The 19,266-nt window shown below is 60.6% G+C and overlaps 1 protein-coding gene across 2 annotated transcripts; it reads right to left on the minus strand.

Moving 5' to 3' along the window:
- Positions 1 to 297: 297 nt before the first annotated feature.
- DRG2 (developmentally regulated GTP binding protein 2) lies at positions 298 to 14,158 on the minus strand. 2 transcript variants are annotated; one of them, XM_065896770.1, is made up of 13 exons: positions 14,051 to 14,158; positions 10,569 to 10,729; positions 8,948 to 9,037; positions 8,322 to 8,382; positions 6,975 to 7,065; positions 6,376 to 6,448; positions 6,184 to 6,274; positions 5,414 to 5,511; positions 5,099 to 5,175; positions 3,906 to 3,994; positions 3,129 to 3,187; positions 724 to 777; positions 298 to 384 (listed from the first exon to the last, which is right to left on the minus strand). In XM_065896770.1, exons 1-13 carry the CDS (start codon positions 14,112 to 14,114, stop codon positions 298 to 300), a joined length of 1,095 nt encoding a protein of 364 aa, XP_065752842.1. In that variant the 5' UTR covers positions 14,115 to 14,158. The 2 variants fall into 2 exon arrangements, with proteins under 2 accessions (XP_065752842.1, XP_065752843.1); XM_065896771.1 differs by having other exon boundaries at positions 345 to 384; positions 740 to 777; positions 14,051 to 14,114.
- Positions 14,159 to 19,266: the final 5,108 nt, after the last annotated feature.

Genomic DNA, 19,266 nt, shown 5'->3' on the forward strand with positions numbered 1-19,266 from the left:
AGCTTGCTCACTGTGCACCGGAAGGGGCGGGGCGGGGCAGGGCGGGGGAGAAGGCGCAGGCCCGGGGACCCAAATAGGACCCCTTCCGGAGTCCAGTCTCATGGGAAACACCGCCAGCCCAGCCCCGCCCCAGCCTCGTCCTAAGGCCCCAGCATGCTGTCCACCATCTGCCCACTGAAGAAATTTCTGCAAGCAGCAGAGACGTGAGAGACCCCTTCGTGGGGTGCATTTGTATTTCCCCACTTTAGGCTCTGGTGAGTCCCACTGGGGGCGGGGGCGGGGGCAGGGGCGGGGCCACTACTTCTTCACGATCTGGATGACGTCCTCGTGCTCCATGGTGTGGGTCAGGCCCACCCGCTGCGGGCTGTACTTGGTGCTGGTGCCCTGAGTGGGGAGCGGGACGGGGGACCACATCAGCCTCTGTACCCACCCGGCCGAAGCTGACAGTGTCACTGGAAGGGGGTGGAAGTGCAGATGGGGGGTCTAGAGTGGGGGTCCCAGTGCCAGCAGACCCCGCAGCCTCTGACAGCAGGACTCCCAGCGGTCCACCCGGCCCGGATCCCAAAGCGGGAGGGCTGTGTCTGGTCTGGGTCAGCATGCAAGCCACACATCCCGCAGAGCAGGACTGACGGACACCCCAGTCCCCATGCGGAAGGACGGGAGCTCCTGCCTGACCCTGAGGCTGCCCTGGGCGACCCTGCCCACCTCCCGCCCAAGACTCACCCACACCAGCGCGTACTTGAACTGGCTGGCGAGTGACCGGTGGATGCGGTGGCACTGGGGGATGGGAGAGAGACGGATGGTGAGCCCGGGCTGCGCCCAGAAGCAGCTGGGCCCAGGGCAGGTGCTCTGGCGGTCCCCACGCAGCCTTGTGGTCACAGCTGCTCTGGCGCTCCCACTTCCTGCCTCTATGGGGCCGTGGCCATTGAAGGACCTGGGCCCGCCCACCCACCCTGCTGGAAAGGCAGCCCTGACAGGTGCTCTGGCAGATGGATGAGGGCTGTCAGGGTCCCCACCGGGCCTGCCTCTCTCACCTCCTGCCGCCCTGACCCGGAACCTCCCACATAACACGTCACCCCCAGCCCAGGATGGCCCATGTCCTGTAGCACTCCCGAGTGGGGACAAAGGTCACAGGAACCCAGCGCTGTTAGGAGGCCCGAAGGGAAGACCTTGGAGGGCAGCCAGCTCTTGCGCCCGAGAATGTGGCCCCCTGGCTGCACGGGCTGGGCGGGCGCGGTGGAGGCGGCCGGGGGAGGCCAGTGTGACGTCGCCTGTCCTCCACGCGCCCACAGCCTCACAGGCCCTGGGCAGAGACCAAATGCCTGAGCCCAGACATCAGGCCTACAGGAACGTTTCCGGGGGGCCATCCTGATCTGGGCCTCCTCTGGGTGACCAAGGATGCGTGGCCGCAGCAGAGGGCACTGCCGGCAGCGACGAGCACAGACACACACACACACCCGTCCCGACACTCGCTGTTTTCTAGACCAAAAGACGGAATCTGACAGTCCAGGTCAGCTCTGGCCTGCAAATGCGCTTGCCCCCGAACGACAGAACTAGACCTGCCTCACAAGCTCAGGGTCATACGGTTGCAGGGTCGTCCCGGGACCCTGGGAGCCCTCGAGGCAGATGGGGAGGGTGCCCTCCCGTTTGCTGCAGGTCCCATCGTGCCCTGGCATCCCTGACACCAAAGTCAGTAGGTGCTGTTTCCCACTGAGCCTGCTCTACGGCTCTCCCTGGAGACGAGCGTTCCTATGCAGTTGTGTCTCTAGCAATGAGGGAGGATGGAAGGCCGCCCAAGGTCACCTTTTTTCTTTTTAAAATTTTTCAGCCGCACCGCACAGCATGTGGGATTCAGTCCCCCGACCAGGGATTGAACCTGCGCCCCCCCTGCAGTGTAAGTGCAAAGTCTTAACCACTGGGCCATCAGGGAAGTCCCCTAAGGTCATCCTTTTTAATACTGTGTGTGGATGGGAGACCCTTGAAGCCCACAGTGCCTCTCACCCCTGATGGCCCTGCCAGGTCCTTTCTGCCCCTGGGGCTTATGGCCCGTGATCCTGTGCAGGCAAGGTCCTTGTCAGCTCCACTAGGTGGACTGCAAAGGCCCCAGGGGCTCCGTTACCGCCAGATGAGGTTACCCCTCAATGTTAGTATGTGGGCGCCAGGGTGCAACCCCATGTCTGACTGGCTTCTCTACTTTGGGTCTGTGGTCAGCACCCAGGCAGGCCTGTGTGCACAGCATGGCACCTGTGATAGGTGAGTATCCAGGAGGGGCTGAGGCCCTGCAAGGCAGGCCTCGCTGGGACAAGATCCAGGCTCTGGAACCAAGGCCCCCACAGGCCCCTCCCCACCTTCTAGCACCTGCTGCCTTCGACCCTGCGACCCTCCGTGCCAGCTGGCAGCCAACGGCCCACAGTCCATGTTCGCTCCTGCCTCGGGCCTTTGCACCTGCCGCCCCACTGCCTGGAAGAGCCTTTTGCTCCTGGCCTCTCCAGCTTTCCTGCCAGGTGTGGCGGAAGCCCCACGTCCTGAGAGGGCCTGAGAGGGCCAGGACATGTGCCAACGTGCCGCCGGCCACCCTCCACTGCACTCCCCTCGGTGTGGGACTGTTTAGCTGCAGGATTGGGTGGCTGGCATCTGTTGACCCCAAAGGACCCCAGTTCCGGCAGGAACTGGGGCTACTCGGCTGGACACTGACGCTCACTAGTGTGTTGGGTGCACTGAGCCCCCGAGGGCGGAGCTGATGGGGCGCGTGGAGGGGCGGGCTGCGCGGGGGGCTGAGTGGAGGCAAGCATGGGGGAGACATGACTGGGAACGCACAACCCAGAATCGTCCTGGGCGGCAGCTCTACTGACCGAACGCCTGAATGGCCCCGAGGACCCCGCAGCCCTGGTGGGACAGGATGGTGACAACCGCTTCCCAGGCGTCTTCCCCGCACCGGGCAGCAAGCCGAGTGCCTTACCTGCCGGACCCCATTCCACGCCGCCCCCTAACTGCAGCTGGGTGGCAGGACACGCGTCCAAGCACCCGATTGCAACGCGGTGGCCGAGGGCCGGGAAGACGTCAGGCAGGGCCCTGGGCGATGGGCAGAGCTCCCCCCACCCCGGCCTGGACAGGTCTCCTCAACTCACCACATGCTCCACAGAGGCCCCTTTCCGGAGGATGATGGCGTCCGTGAAGTCCGGCCTCTCTGCACAGACAGGCGGGGCAGGGCGGGAAGTCAGCAGAGTCAGGGCCCACTGCCACGCAGCCCCCCTCCGCAGGAAACGGAGGCCCTTCCAGTCTCCGGCTTTGGCCTGCGCTTCCCCCACTCCCGGGCACACCCTCGCTAAGAGCCCCTAACAGACTTCTACAGCCTTGACTCAACACAGAAAATCAAACTACACCCCAGTCCAGGGAGCAACCTCCTGCAAACCCATCAGCCACAAGAGCCCCGGCCGAGGGGACCCGCAGGAGAACCCGGGCTGGACCGGCTCCGGCCGGGCAGCCTCACCTCCCTCTGCAGACACGGCCAAGGTCGACGCAAACTGCCCAAGCTCGGCCGCTAGGCCGTGGGATGTGAGGCGTAAGCACAGGGGCTGGGACGTTGGGGAGGCCCCTGTGTGCCCAGTGCCCTAAAGCCTTGACGTGGCGTCTGTCACCGCTTGGGGAGCCACTGCTGGTGGTGTCTATCCCATCCCCCACATCCCCCTCAAGGCCAGCAGCCCCAGAACTCGGCATTCTTTGCCACAAGGGCTGAGGCCGAGGCCTCTGACAGGCTGCGGTAGAGGGTGGTGTCGGCTCTGAGATGGGAGAAAGCTGTCGTGTAGAGACTGGCTGGGCCGGGGCTCTGGGCGCCGCGCGCAGACCGGGCGGCCCGGGGGAGGGGGAGGCCCGGCCGCTTCTCGGGCCGTGAGGCCCTGACTCACGGCCTCTCTTCTTGGTGTAGATGCAGGTCAGGGCCAGGTACTCCCAGAGCATCTCCAGCAGATAGTCCAGGTTCAGCTTCATGCCGCAGCTGCCGGGAGGAAGGGGCCGGTCAGAGCATCCAGGGCCCCCGGCACCCAGGCCAGTGCGGCCCAGCTGGCGCCCATGGGGCAGCACAACCGCAGGCCTAACGGCGCTTCAGCTGCCAACATCTCTTGTCATTGTCACGTTCACGCCCAGCACAGCCTGCCGTCTCTCCGGGGCCCTGTGGAGGGCACAGGGCACCTGTGGCAGCTGGGGTGGCCAGAGGCAGAGGGTGACAATGCAGAGCCCACCCCCCGAGCGGCCCGGAGCTGCCCGGCAGGGGTTTCAGCGACGCGGTGCCCCTGGCTTGGTCCTTTGCCGCTGTACTGCCCGGCAGGGGTTTCAGCGACGCGGTGCCCCTGGCTTGGTCCTTTGCCGCTGTGCTGCCCTGAGTGGGGACCCGCCCTCCCCTGCAATGCACGTGAACAGGTACAGGGGTGGCCTGCAGGGCCCTGAGGACGGGGCCCGGACGCAGCGGCAGGAGGGGAGCTGAGCTGTCCTGTGGGAAGGACACCCGCTCTCTGCTGCTCTTCGTGGCCGCTAGGGACGCCCGGGAAGCAGTCCTCGCCGTGGGCCCGGGAGCCCCCTCCTCCCCAGTCCCCAAGGTCCCGCTCCCCAAAAGCCAAGCGCCACCGTGACGCTGCAGAGCACCTGGGTGGAGCTGGGGAGCCAGCAGGGTGGGCACAAAGCCAGGCTGCCCCGACAGAGGGCCCCACAGCCATGGCGAGCCAGAGTGCAGGCGGCTCCCAGGACCCGCCCCTCAGAGAAGCCCCCACCTGAGGACTTCAGTCCCTTCTCCCCCGCCAGCGGAGGGGACAGAAGCCACATCTTCCAGGGCCTCAGGAGCAGCGGGCTACAGCCTGGCTCTCTGGGGGTCTGCAGTTAACTGCTAAGCCACGAAGCCGCTAACCACTCTCACTCCCAGACCTTGGTGGATGAAGTCCTTCTGTTTTCTTAACCAGAGCTTACCCCATCACCCACCTGGCCCAGACAGGTTAGGGGGGACTCGGCCACGGTCACCAGCAGCTACCGGGATGGCCTCCTCTACCCCGGGGCGCACAGAGGCCTGACAGATGGACTCCCACTCAGAGAGGGCGGCCGCGAGCCTCACCTAATGACCACGCTGTCAGGTTTCCGGGCCAGGCGGTCCACTTCCTCCATTGAGATCTGGTCGATTTTGTTATAAACCTGGGGTTGGAAAGCGGGAGGGGGTGTTGGGGGATGAGAGGAAGAGAGCAGTGTGGCAACAGGGCTCCACCCGCTGACTCAAGGATGGGGAGAGGCTGAAGGGGCCTGAGGGCCCCGGCCCCCCAGAGAGGCTGCGCTGGCACTCTGGGGTCAAGCCCAAGGTCCTGCGGAACTGAAGCAGCCCCTGGGGTGAGGGCTCCCCTCCCACGTGGCTGCCCCGGGGGCTGGGACCACTTACATACAAGCAGGGCATGTACACGCGGTTGCCCATGATCACGTCTATGAACTCGTCCGGGGAGCAGTCTTCTCGGAAGAGCACCTCTGCGTTGAAGATCTCTGAGGGGCTAGGGTTAAGGGCAACCTGTGCGCAAGCAGCGCCCCCCGCCCCCCCCCCCCAGCTGCCAGCAGGGCCTGAAACAGCCGATCGCGAGAGACGCTGCCAAGAGGGACTGTAAGGTTATCTGCTTCCACGGTTTTACATGATTTTAATGTTTGGGGAGCTCCCTCACTTTGCTCAAGGAAGCACGTGTAAGGGGTTCCATATTTTAAATCTTGCTGTTACCACAGAAGAAACGACGCCCTTGCCAGGATCGCCAAGGCAGCCAGTTCCAGAGCCCAGGGCACTGGTCCCGCTCCCACTACGACGTGAGCTGCCCCCTGCGGCCGCCCTGCCTCCGCTCCAACCACTGCCCCCAGCCTGGCCCCCCCTGCCCCCTGGGGTCACCCCGAGGCCTCCGCAGCCCAGGAGGCCCTGTCCCTTGCCATCTCGTCTTCCTTCCACACGTGACCGGCCTTGTACCCTGCAAGGAGCCAGGGGTGCACGGCTACGGCCCGTCCAGCCTGAAGCTTGGGGAGCGTGAGGCAAAGAGGACAGAAGTGCCTCATGTGAGGTGGCTGCAGCTTTCCTGCGGCTTGGACGGGGCTGGGTGATGTGGGCAGTCTGCGTCACCCGGGCCTCCGCTGCCCGAGGGCCCATGGCCCCCCTCGCGCACCTTTCGGGAAGGATGCTGTACTCGTGCAGGATCAGCTGCACCAGCTTCTCTGAGCACTGGGTCAGCGTGACAGTCGAGTTGAAGGAGATGCCGCCTCCTTTCTTGGGCTGGAGGAGAGGGGGGGGTGATGCTGACAGAGCGGCAGCCGCAGCCCGCACGGCTCACCCTGTGGGCCGCGGCTGGTCCCGCCCCCTTGCCGAGGCCTCACCTTGAAGTAGATGTTGGGCTTGTGCTTGTTGAGGCGGATGCCGACCGACCCCAGCTCCTTCTCCAGCAGGGACCTGGCGGAGCCCCCGTGGCCTTCACAGGTGCCCGGGGCAGGCCGTGCGGCCCCCACCCTCCACGGCCGGCCCCCCCGCACCCGCCACCAGCCGCCGAACGTCCCCTCCCAGCAACCAAAGGCGCTGAGGACGAGCCCCAGACCCTCGGGCCGGTCCGAGGGGAGATCGCCTGCTGTGCCCTCAGCCGCAGGCCAGGGCGTGAGCAAGGCTCTGCTGTTTGCGGCCGGGCTCCTGGCAGACGCTGGGCAGCCATGGGGCACCCAGGCCCCCGCAGGCAGGAGCCAGAGCCAGGGTGGCACGGCACAGCCCCATCCTCCAGACGCAAGCCTCTCGGGGAGGCTGCCCCAGGCCGCCTGCACTGGGTGTAGCCGTGGACAGTCCTGCCACTGCTCCCACATGGCAGAGCGCCAAGCACCCCGGAACCACCCACCACGAGCTCAGGGACACACGGGCGGTAGCCGCAGCGTCCTGTTCCCCCCGCAGGGCCTTCCCAGGCGTGTCAGCCTGCCCCGTCCCAACTGCGGACCTCTGCACCTCTCCCTTGGTGGCGTCCAGCATCATGATGACGACGTCGGCTGTGCGTGCCACGGCGATCACCTGCCGGCCACGGCCCTTCCCTGGTCAGGAGGGAGGAGCGTGGTTACGCAGTGACATGGGCAGGACCGTGGGACGCCCCCAGCCCATGGCGCAGACTCCTGCCCCTTACAGACCCGCACGGACTCTGCCGTGCGCCACCCCCAGGCTGGCACTTCTCTTGAGCCCTGTCTTACTCGTGGAAATGTGTTTTATGAGCAACCCCGACCCCAGTGCCCCCCGCTGCCCCCCACCCCCACCCCGCTCCGTGGGCCGAGCTGGATGATCCTCCACCAGCTGCTCACTCAGCCTGCAGAGCCACGCTGGGCAGTCGCTGTTATCTACCCGGTCCAGACACGAGAAAACCGAGGCCTGGCTTAGAAACACTCAACCACTTGCCCAAGACCACAAAGCTACGTGGTTCCAGGATGTGACGAGTCTGCCCCTCTCAGAACGAGGGTTACGGAGAGGAAGCAGCAGAAGGCACAGGGAGGGGCTGTGGAGCCGTCACCAAGGTCAGACCCTGCCATCGGACAGCCAGAGAAGGCAGGCACCAGGCCAAGGTCACACAGCCACTTGGGGACTGGGGTCACAGCAGAGGACCCGGTGGTCTCCAAGGGCCTCCTGACTATAGCGGGTGAGCCTCCCCCGTGGGGGCCAGGCCTCCTCCTGCTGGCTGGGATGGCAGGTTCCTGGGGGACCACCATCGCTCCTCACGCCAATCCAAGTAGGCAGGACCTTGCCCTGATGAGGGCGGTGGGCATGGGACCCCCAGGAGGAGGCTCCAACTCCAGTCCCGCACTGCACAGGTGCACGGTCGTTTAGGGCAGACGCTCAGCTGTCCGTCCCCATGCTCCTCCCGGCCGTGAGAAGGAAATGACGACACTCGCTCAGTCACGGGGGTGTCAGAGGATTAAGCGAGCCAACGGTCCGCACGGAGCTGGCACCTGGCAAGGGAGGGACGACCCCAGCGGGCAGCCACCTGCCACCAAAGCCGAGGGCGTGTCCCATCTCAGAGAACAGGGCTCCGGGGCTAGGGCTCCACTGCCGTGCGCCCATCCCTGGCGGGGTCCACCACACACTGGACGTGGGAACCAAAGCTGCCTGGTGAGCCGTGCGACCCTGGGCAAGTCACCCACCTCCTGGGCCTCAGTCCCCTCAGCTGAGGCCAGAGTCCCTTGGGAACAGAGCACTGGGCCCGGGGAGGGGCTGTGAGCCCAACCCTCCCGTCAACCGTCCACAGGCGCCCACGGGGGGGCCTGGGCTCCACCCCGCCCCCACCACCTGCTCCCCCTCCCACCTTGTGCTGCGCCTTCGATGATCCCAGGAAGGTCCAGGAGCTGGATGTTGGCGCCTTTGTACTAGGATACAGGAAAGGGGGTAAGGCGGGGCCGGCGGGCTGTGAAGGGGCCTCCCGGGCCAAGTGTGAGCCGCGGCCCCACCCCAGCCAGCCTGGCGCGGACCATGTCCCGTGAGCCGAGGGGCCGCCTGGGGGGCGGGGGTCTTTATAAGCCCCCAGCAGCCACCGCTGGTGGTAACAGCTCTTCACAAGGAAACCACCTCACGGTGGGAGGCCCAAGGCCACAGAACCCCAGTTGCCCAAGGCTCCAAAGCTTCTCAGGGAACAGGAGCCAGCCAGCCAGCCATGGGTGACCCGAGCCGGGGTGGTACAGGGCAGCGGGTCACAGAGGGGCACCGGGGAGAGCTGTGCATGCTGGCAGACTCTCGGAACCAGCCAGGATTGCAGGACGGGCCAGGCGTCTCTGGGGTGCCGGCAGCCCCAGCCCCCAGCGGTGTCCGTGCTTGAGGGCAGAGCAGCTCAGCCCAGAGCCTCCCCCGGCACATGACACACACACACACACACACACACACACACACACACACACACACACCCTCCCTCCTGGGATCCGGCAAGCCCCGACTTACTTCAATGACCCCAGGGATGCAGGTCAGGGTTGTGAATTCATAGGACGCAGCCTCACTGGCCGTGGAGGTGATCAGGCTGAGGAAGGTGGACTGGGAGAAAGCAGCTCGTTGCAGCGGGGGTCCTGCCCCGCCTCCAGGAGCCCAGGTGCGACGCGGGGAGACCCCCATCCCCCCGGCTGGGCTGTGATGACAACAGCTGGAAAAGTCACCTCTGGCCCTGCCTGGGGGGTTCAACACCACAGGGCCACCCTGTGCCTGAGGCCTCAGGCCTGCCTCGGGTGGACACAGGGACCTGGTTCCTAAGGGGGTTCCCCCGCTACACTGGGGCCCATCCCCAGCTCCATGGAACCTCCAGACCCTCCTGGGCCCAGAAAACTTGGAGTAGGTGTCAGTTCCACAGCACACAGCTGCTGCTCCCAGGAGGGCAAGGAGGCAGGGACCCTCCCGCCTGAGAGCTCCGACTGGTGGCGCAGGGCTGCAAGGGAGGGAGGTAGGGGAGCGGGTAAGGATCCGGATGGGACCTCGCGGCCGGCCCACGGCGGGAGTGGGGCCACACCCGGCCGGGACTGAGAGACCCTGCCTTCGGTCCTGCTTCTGCTGGGGACCCGGGACCTCGATCCGGTCCCGACCTTGTAAAGGAGGTGACAAGGCAGGGGGGGGCGCAGCGACCACAGTGATGGACGCTGTGGCCCAGAGGCCAGCACAGCCGCAGGCAGTGCCACGAGGCCAGCCCGGCCCGGCCCGGCGCCCCCACCCTAGTCAGCAGGGAGCTGGGGCGCAGCTCGCTCACACGCCCTCAGGCCCTGGAACCCAAACAGGGCTCGTGAGAGATCACAGGCCTCAGGTCACAAAGTCTCTGCCCAGGGGGCCTCTTGGAAACTTGAAGAAACGTAAAAACCTGGTGGGGTAGACAGGTGTGGCCAGCTGGGCGGCCCTGAGAGCCGTGGTTGCCAGAGGCCAACCTGGGGGACACCCCCGAACCTGTCTGGCCCCTGCAGGAGGGCGGCCCGCGCCCTCCTGTGCTTAGAGAGCCCAGGTTCCCAACAGGGCCCAGACCCCAAGGGCACAGCTCTCGGTCACTAGAGTGGCTCCTCCCAGCCTGGGCTTCTCACCCGGGAGAGAAGGCCTTGCAGGCTGGAAAGTAAGGTCGAAAGAAAAGGCTAAAACGAGCGAATCCACGGCGACACCCTAGGAGTCAAAGCCTGGCCGTGCTCGCCGGCCGCCCAGGGGTCACACCCGGTCAGTTCAAGGCACCCCGCCACCCTCGCTCCCCGACAGCCTCCGCCTCAAGGTCCCCTCCTCGGGGCTCTGCTCACACACCTGCTCACAGGGCAGCCGCCCCGCTCCACGTGCCTGCCCTTCCCCTCTGCTCCGTGAGCTCGGGGCTGAGTGGGCAGGGGCAGAACGTGCCTGGCACAAGCTGCACGCCCAGTGAGCGTCTGTGCTTGGGGACAAGGCAGAGGCCGGTGGGGCCACTCCTGCTGCAGAGTCCCCGCCGGGCCCGGGGAGGCTGGGCCTCCTGCGCCCTGGAGCCGGCTCAGAGAGGAGGGAGGGGGCGCGGCCGCGGCAGAGCGGAGACCAGCCACCTTCCTCCCCGAGGCCTGCGGTGCCCGTCACTGACCTTACCCACAGAGGGGAAGCCGATCAGCGCCACGCGGGCGTCGCCCGACTTCATGACATCGAAGCCCTCGCCTTTGGATGAGGACGATTTGGAGGGTTCCAGGAGCTGGGCCCGATACTTGGCGAGTTTTGCTTTCAGCAGGCCCAGGTGATACTCGGTGGCTAAAAGACAACACAAGATGGAAGGTGAGTGTCCCAGGTGGGTTGGGAGGGTCCCGTACGCAACCAAATACACACAACCGAATGCTGGCCGGGACCCTCAGAGCCAGACAGCAACCGACAGACACGACCCAATGTCAGTGGTTCTCAGCCAGGGCGGCACCACTCCTGGGGGCATCCTGGAGGGCGTTTTGCCGCGATGGTGAAGTGATGGTGAAGTCTTCACGGGCACTTATCAGGCAGGAGCTGGGGAAGCCCGCAGCTCTAGACGGTGTAAGACCAGCAGAGCCAAGAACTGTCCTGTGTCACAGGGCCGCAGAGGGAGCCTGGATTAGGATCTGGTGCCCAGAGCCTCACAGGGCATTTTTACAGCGTTAACAGACACTGACATTCCCAGGAGTGGAACTACTGTGTATGTTGAGGGAAGAGTATGGCATGTTTTGTTTGAAACTTTACCCAGACAGGCCTGCCTGCTTGGGACCCCAGGCTGCCAACAGGGAGGCCTCGTGTAGGGGACGCGAGTCACCCACACGACACACCTGTTATCATCTGCACTGTGGCTGCCACATGTCCAGCGCTGCAAACACCTCACCGCCTCCTTGTAACTCCACTGTATCTTGGCTGTGCCCCTACATTCACTTATTGAAATAAACCCTATTTTAATTATAATTTACTTTCCTTTTTCTCCTCCTTGATATCGATTTTTTCCAAATTCTCATGTACGTAAGTTACACTACTGATGGGGAGCTGCACTGCAGGGCGGCAGAGGGGGGGTACAGGACCTCAGCTATGTGTCACGTTGCTGTGGTCAGGTGACCGGCCTGGCCACTTCCCGTCTCCACCACTTTCCCTCTCATTGGCACAGTCCAGCCGCCCATTCTCGCCTCAGGACCTTTGCACTTGCTACCCCATTTCAACCTCATCTTCCCAAGGCTGGCTCCTTCTCAGCTCAATGTCACCTCTTCAAAGAGGCCTCTCCTGCCCAGTCATGCAGAGGCAATGTCACGCAGAGCTTAAGAGCCTGTGTTGGAATTCCATCCTGAAATTACGGGCCATTTTACTTTGGAAAAGTTACTTAACCTCCTCGTGCGTCGGTTTCTTAGTCTGCAAAATAGAGATGTTAGCAGCGATAACTACTTCTGCAGATTTCTGTAATTAAAGCAAGCTCTGGGAACGATGACCAGCACATGGCAAGCTCTCAATACAAGTCGGTTATTATGACTGTCTGCAGTAACCCCCACCCCTGCCAGGCCCCTCGCTGGTCCCATTTGTCTTCATGGCTTCTCAGCACCATTTGAAACTAGAGCCGACCCTGGAATAACACGGGTTTGAACTGCACGGGTCCACTTATACGGGAATTGTTTTCAGCGATATCACAGTGCTACGTGGTCTGCGGTTGACTGAATCTGTGGATGCAGAACCGTGGACATGGAGGGCTGGCTATCGGATGCGGCATTCTAAGATCGTGGGGTCTGCGGTGGGTCCCGGAACCAATGCCCCCCTCCCGCATACCGAGGGACGACTGAATCTTGTTTCTTTGCTTCCCTCCCTCTAGAAGGGCAGGATCCCCAGCTTCCGGTGTGGTGCTCAGGAAGTGTTTTGGCAACTGAATGAGTGAATTGAGGGCAGTTAGAAGTGGTCAAGGACAGGCTCAGCAAGTCAGGTTCACGTGGTCCTTTCTGTCACCCCGGCGCATGAGACTCTGAGCATCTCTGAAGGGAAGGACTAGGTCTTGATCCCTTAATCACCTTTACATCCCCTCCTGGACCACTGCCAAAGCGGCAGCATCTCAAGCCTCCCTGCTACTTTCCTTGAGCCCCACGGATGACACTCTGCAGGGCAGCCAGGGGGAACTTTTAAAACAGAAGTCTCTGCTGTTTAAACACCCTCCACTAGCTTCCACTGCCCTTAGAACACAACCTGGACTCTTTCGCATGACCTACAAGGCCTACACGACTGGCCCACTCCTCTCCCATCCTGCACTCCAGCCCCAGACCTTCAGCTCCTTCAACAAGCCAAGTTCATTCCTGCCTCAGGTGCTCTGCACCAGCTGTTTCATCTGCCGGGAACAGTCTCCCCCCAGGTCCTTGCACGGCTGGTTCCTTCTTCTCATTCTGGTCTCGGCTCAAATGTCCCCACCTCATGGTGGTCTTCTCTGATCATCCCACCTTAGTAGCCCCAGCCCTTACCCTGACACGCTTGCTACATCACCCTAGTTTGTCTCCACAGCGTCTATTATTGGCTGAAATTATCTTGTGTACTCAGCTACCAGTTTACAGATGGTCCACTGAAAGGTCAGCTCCATGCGGGCAAGGACGTGCCAGCTGTTCACTACTTTAACCACAGTGCCTGGCACCTAGTAAGGGTTCCGCGAGTATTTAACAGAATGAGAGTGAAGGAAGCCCTCCAACTTCACAGCCAAGGGACGACAGACACTGAGACCAACCACCGGCTTGCTTCCTGCTCCTGCAATCCCACGGCAGGGCTGGTCAGGCACTGGGCCTCGCCCACCACAGCCAACCGCATCTCCCACTACTCCAGACCCTCCTTCTCATCTAGACTCTCCTCCTCACTCTCCCATGAACACGCCGCGCTCACCTCAGCTCCCGTGTTTTTGCCTCAGCTGTGCCCCTCTCCTGGAATCCACCCCCGCAACCAGCTCAAGTCCCACCTCCTCCTGGAAGCCTTTTAGGGTGTCACCGGTCTCCGCTCCTCACTGCTCCTCTCCTCTGAGCTCCCGCAGCCCTTACAGTCTGTGCCCAGATCTGAGGCTTCAGCAAGTGCTACCTATGCTGCGGGATTCACTTTAATACCGGATGCTCACATGCGTCCAGTGCTTTGCAAACAGAATCCGGTTTAACTTAGTTGCGAGCTAAGAGGGCGCACGGGGTTATTACCCTCATTTGCAGAGGGGGACACTGAGGCTCCAAGAGGTGAGGTGACTTCCCGAGCTTTCACAGCAGGTACGAGGTGGAGCCGGGGTCCAAACCCAGGTCCGCCAGACTCAAGTCCTGACTGCCTCCACCCCACCGAGGGGCTCCGGGCAGCTGGCGAGGCTGTACCTGTGTGTGTGTGGGGGGGGTCTCCTCCTGGACTTCCGCCCACAAAGGAGCAGAGCGCCAATCCACCAGGCCCGACCGCCAGGAGACCCGGCTTCGCACCCCGACCCCGCCTCTCCGGGTCGGATGCTTGCTCCGTATGCTGGGGTTCTCTACTCGGCCCCCTGGTCGGGCCCTGATCCGCACCCTTGGGATCCCGCCCGGCTCCTCCGGCTCCGGCAGCCCCCCCCGCCCACCGCAGACGCCCCGCCGGGCCGGCCCTCACCCTTGTTCTTCTGCGTACGGGCGATCTCCTTCTCGATCTCGGAGATCTTCTCCAGGATCCCCATGGCGGTGGCTGAACCAGGCGCACAGGCGACACAGACTGCAGCGGCTCCGCGAACTCCGGCCCGTCGGCGGCTGCAGATCAGCGTGCGCCGGAAGCCCACCGAGAACGGCGTCCGCGTGCGCCCGGAGCACCGGGATTCAGACTCCGGGCGGGCGACGTCGAGCGCAGTGCCAGATGCTATTGGTTCCGCCCGCTAGGCCGGCGGGGCTGGAGAGGGGTGGGGGATGGGCCGGGCCGGGGCGTGGCCAGGCCGGCGGGGGCGAGGCCAGGTGAAGATGTGCAGGAGTGGGGCTTGGGAGACCCAAAGGGACCGTCCCGCGGTGGACTCCGCACTGCGGGTCCCAGCGCAGCCGACTTTGCTGGTGTAAAGAAAAGGCGCTGAGCTGAAAGTCTGGTGGCTTATTTTGTATCGAGGTTAAATATGGGTCCCCAACCTAGCCTTAGTACCCTGCCAACAGATGCCTCCTGATAGGACGCGGTATAGACAGCATCTGTTATGCGGAATTCTTGCCAAAATATACTGTCTGAATTTAGACCCGAGGAAACATCAGACAAATCTAGAAAGTGGTACATTTTATGGGACAAGTGGCCTGTCTTCAAAATTGTCAATGATGTAGGTGGAGGGGCTGGCGGTGGGGAAAGGATTGTTCTAGATTAAGAGATGTTAAATATAATGTGTGGACCTTGCCTGGATTCCGGTTGAATTTTTTTTTTAATATATTTATTTATTTTTGGCTGTGTTGGGTCTTCGTTGCTGCGTGCGGGCTTTCTCTAGTTGTGGCGAGCTGGCTTCTCATTGCGGTGGCTTCTCTTGTTGCAGAGCACGGGCTCTAGGCGCGCAGGCTTCAGTAGTTGTGGCACGTGGGCTCAGTAGTTGTGGCTCGTGGGCTCTAGAGCACAGGCTCAGTAGTTGTGGCGCACGGGCTTAGTTGCTCCGTGGCATGTGGGCTCTTCCCGGACCAGGGCTCGAACCCGTGTCCCCTGCATTGGCAGGCGGATTCTTAACCACTGTGCCACCAGGGAAGTCCCCGTCTGGGTGAAAATTTAAAAAGCAGTTATGAGAAGACATTCTTAGGACAATTGGGAAAAATCTGACTTTGGATAGAATATTAGCTATTACAGAGTTATTGCTAATTTTCTTGGGTGTAATTATGTAGGAGATTTTCTTTATTATTAGCAGATGCATGTGGTGGTGCTCAGGTGTTGTCTTTGTCTGCTCAGGCTTCCATAACAAAATACCGCTCACTTAAACAAAAGAATTTAATTTGCTCACAGTCTGGAGGCTGCAAGTCCCACATCAGGGTGCCAGAATGGTTGGGTTCTGGTGCAAGTCCCATTCCTGCCTTACAGACCACCGCCTTCTCGCCACGTCCTTACGTGGCCTTTCCTCGGGGAGTGCGCGCAGTGGGAAAGAGAGACAGAGAGAGAACTCGCTGGTGATTCTTCTTAGCCCCCTCTTATGACCTCACTTGATCCCAAAAACCTCCCAAAGGCCCATCTCCAAATACCATCACACTGGGGGCTAGGGCATCAACATATGAATTTGGGGAGGTGACACAAACATTCAGTCCGCAACAGGGGTAAAAGGTCATGATGTCTATACCGTACTTTCAAGTATGTATATATATATATATTCAGAGAAAGTGTGAAGGAAATGTGGCATTATGTTCACACTTGTTGAACCTGGGGGAAGGCTGTGTGTGTGTGTGTGTGTGTGTGTGTGCGTGTGTATGAATTATTCTTTCAACTTTCCTGCATGTTTTTTTTTTTTCGGTACGCAGGCCTCTCAGTGTCGTGGCCTCTCCCGTTGCGGAGCACAGGCTCCGGATGCACAGGCTCAGCGGCCATGGCTCACGGGCCCAGCCGCTCTGCGGCACGTGGGATCTTCCCGGACCGGGGCACGAACCCGTGTCCCCTGCATCGGCAGGCGGACTCTCAACCACTGCGCCACCAGGGAAGCCCTCCTGCATATTTTTTTTTTTTTTTTTTTTTTTTCCTGCATGTTTTTTATACAAAGTTGGGAGTAGGCAGCAGGTCACTGGAAATCACGCTGTGTTCAGATCCAAGGTTTATAACTGTGTGTGCTTGGTTAAATTTCTTAACCTCTCTGAGCCTGTTTCTACACCCTGAAAACGGGGATAACATGGTTGCTGTAAAAATGAAATAATAGATAAAGTTTGCTTGCTCATAAGTCCTCCTTGAATGCCAGAGCCACTGTCCATCACGTGTCCTCCGGGGGTGTCACAGCCTCCCCAGACTTAGCCCACGTCTACCAAACGCCTATTATGCACCAGGCTCCAGGCTGGACAGGGGTGTTGTAAGCTCCAGCTTGCCGCTCTCTTCCTCCTCTGACAAAGCAAGGTTAGAAGTTATGCAAAGTGCCTGGCCCAGCGGCTCAAGCTTTTCATGGCAGGGCTGAGATGTGAAGTCCAGGGACCCCAGGGTACCAGGCAGACAGCGAGGAGAACATCTATGTCTACGGGCTCTGTGAAGTTCAGGGAAGATGGGAGGTGAAAGCCTCTGGGAACTGGGCAGTCCAGGCAAGTGTGGAGCCCTGGCCCGGTGCGGGGGGAAGGTCCTCTAATTCCCTCTGCCCCAAGACGCGGCTCCCGGCTTTGACTGCCACCACCCTTGTGCCCACGGAGGTGTGTTCACTACCGGTTTACATCTGGGGAGGTGGAAGTGTCCTGGAATGCGACTCACCTTTCAAGAGTCCTGGCATCTCTGCTGTTGTGTCTGCTTCACTCGCAATCCCCAGGGGTCTGTTTCTTCATAAATATTGTGAAATCAGGCCTACTCCCAGGGTCAAGGGAGAAAACCTAAATATCAAGCGTTTTCTAGGCAATGAGGCTTTTCCTGCTTGGAAGGTCTGGGTCTTCCAAACCTAAACCTGGGACACCAACTACCAACCTCGCGTGTTCATGTCACCCGAGGAATCTCTGAGTAAGAGTTTACAAACTTCTGAAGTGGCTGCTAGTGAAACTGTAAAATATTTGATCTGTGCATCAAAGGATACTATCAACAGAGTGAAAAGGAAACCCACGGAACGGGAGAAATATCTGCAAACTATATATTGGATAAGGGGTTAATACCCAGAATATATAAAGAAGTCATTAGGGCTTCCCTGGTGGCGCAGCGGTTGAGAGTCCGCCTGCCGATGCAGGGGACACGGGTTCGTGCCCCGGTCCGGGAAGATCCCACATGCCGCGGAGCGGCTGGGCCCGTGAGCCATGGCCGCTGAGCCTGCGCGTCCGGAGCCTGTGCTCCGCAACGGGAGAGGCTGCAACAGTGAGAGGCCCGCGTACCGCAAAAAAAAAAAAAAAAAAAAAAGTCATTAGTCAACAGCAACACAACCTGATTTTTAAAATGGATGAAGGACTTGAGTAGACGTTTCTCCAGAGAAGATATATGGATGGCCAACAGCACGTGGAAAGATGTTCCACATCACTGTCATTAGGGAAATGCAAAGCAAAACCACAATGAGATAACGCCTCACACCCGTGAGGATGGGGTGTGTATTTGTGTGTCTGTGTGTATTATACATACATATATATATATATATATAGAGAGAGAGAGAGAGAGAGAGAGAGAGATAGTGGGGGAGAACAAGTGTTGGTGAGAACACGGAGAAAGTGGAACCCTTGTGCGCTGTTGCTGGGAATATAAAATGGTGCGGCCAACTATGGAAAACAGTATGCAGGTTCCTCAAAAACTAAAAATAGAACCACCACATGAGCTGGCAATTCCACTTCTGAGTACGTATCCAAAAGTGAAAGCAGAGACTTGAAGAGGAATTTGTACACCCATGTTCATTATTCGCAATACCCCAAAACTGGGAGTAACCCAAGTGTTTGCTGATGGATGAACGGATAAACAAAAGGCGGTCTATACATATAATGGAATATTATTCAGCCTTAAAAAGGAAGAAGTTCTGACACGTTAAGTGAAACAGGCCAGTCACAAAAGGATAAACACTGGCAATCCCACTTACACGAGGTCCCTGGAGCCGTCAGGTCCATAGAGATGGGAAGTAGAAGGGTGGGTGCCAGGGGCCGAGGGTGGGGAGTTGGTGTTCAATGCGGACTGAGCTCCACTTTGGGAAGATGGAAAAGTTCCAGAGATGATGGAGGCGATGGGTGTACAACACGATGAATGGGCTTAATGCCACTGAACTGTACACTTCAAGGTGGCTAAAATGGTAAATGTATCCTGTGAATATTTTACCACAATTAAAAAATACCTCAGGGGGCTTCCCTGGTGGCGCAGTGGTTGAGAGTCCGCCTGCCGATGCAGGGGACACGGGTTCGTGCCCCGGTCTGGGGGGATCCCGCGTGCCGCGGAGCGGCTGGGCCCGTGAGCCATGGCCGCTGAGCCTGCGCGTCCGGAGCCTGTCCTCCGCAACGGGAGAGGCCACGACAGTGAGAGGCCCGCGTAACGCATAAAAAAAAAAAAAAAAAAAAAAAAAAAAATACCTCAGTATGTATGACAGTATGAAATAATTTACCCGCAAAACCTTTTGAGCACTTTCCTTTCCTCCCACACTTGCTGATTCCCACTGGCCTCTACCAGTCTGTGCAAGCCACTCCCTCAAGGTTAGAAGTGACCTTCACGCGGCTGGACCCCATGGTCAGCCCTGAGCGTCACGGACACAGTGGGTCCCTCCTTCCCCTGAAGGCCCTGTGGTCCCGCGGCCCGCAGGACCCCAGCTCCCTGGCCTCCCCCACCATCCTGCTTCCACCGCGGATCCCTCCTCCCATCCATGAGCACTCCCACCTCATGTTTTTTTTTTCTTTTTTTTGCGGTACTTGGGCCTCTCACTGTTGTGGCCTCTCCCGCTGCGGAGCACAGGCTCCGGACGCGCAGGCTCAGCGGCCATGGCTCACGGGCCCAGCCGCTCCGCGGCATGTGGGATCTTCCCGGACCGGGGCACGAACCCGCGTCCCCTGCATCGGCAGGCGGACTCTCAACCACTGCGCCACCAGGGAAGCCCCATCTCATGGTTTTAAACACCCTGTCTAGATGCTGACAGCTCTCCAATCCTCGTCTCCAGTCCAGACCTTCCTCCTGAATTTCAGGGCCGCACGGCCACCATCACTTGGAGTCTAACTTGTATTTCCCTCAGACTTAACGCGTCCAAAACTGAGCTCCAGGCC

Source organism: Phocoena phocoena, chromosome 19, assembly GCF_963924675.1.
Source record: "Phocoena phocoena chromosome 19, mPhoPho1.1, whole genome shotgun sequence".
Classification (NCBI taxonomy): Eukaryota; Metazoa; Chordata; class Mammalia; order Artiodactyla; family Phocoenidae; genus Phocoena; species Phocoena phocoena.

Excerpts from the sequence above, each read along its gene's own strand:
- DRG2 (XM_065896770.1), bottom strand. The coding sequence starts at position 14,114 with ATGGGGATCCTGGAGAAGATCTCCGAGATCGAGAAGGAGATCGCCCGT. Across the intron at positions 6,275-6,375 it reads AGCCCAACATCTACTTCAAG|CCCAAGAAAGGAGGCGGCAT; the intron begins GTGAGGCCTCGG and ends CCTCTCCTCCAG. Across the intron at positions 778-3,128 it reads GGGCCTCTGTGGAGCATGTG|TGCCACCGCATCCACCGGTC; the intron begins GTGAGTTGAGGA and ends CCCATCCCCCAG.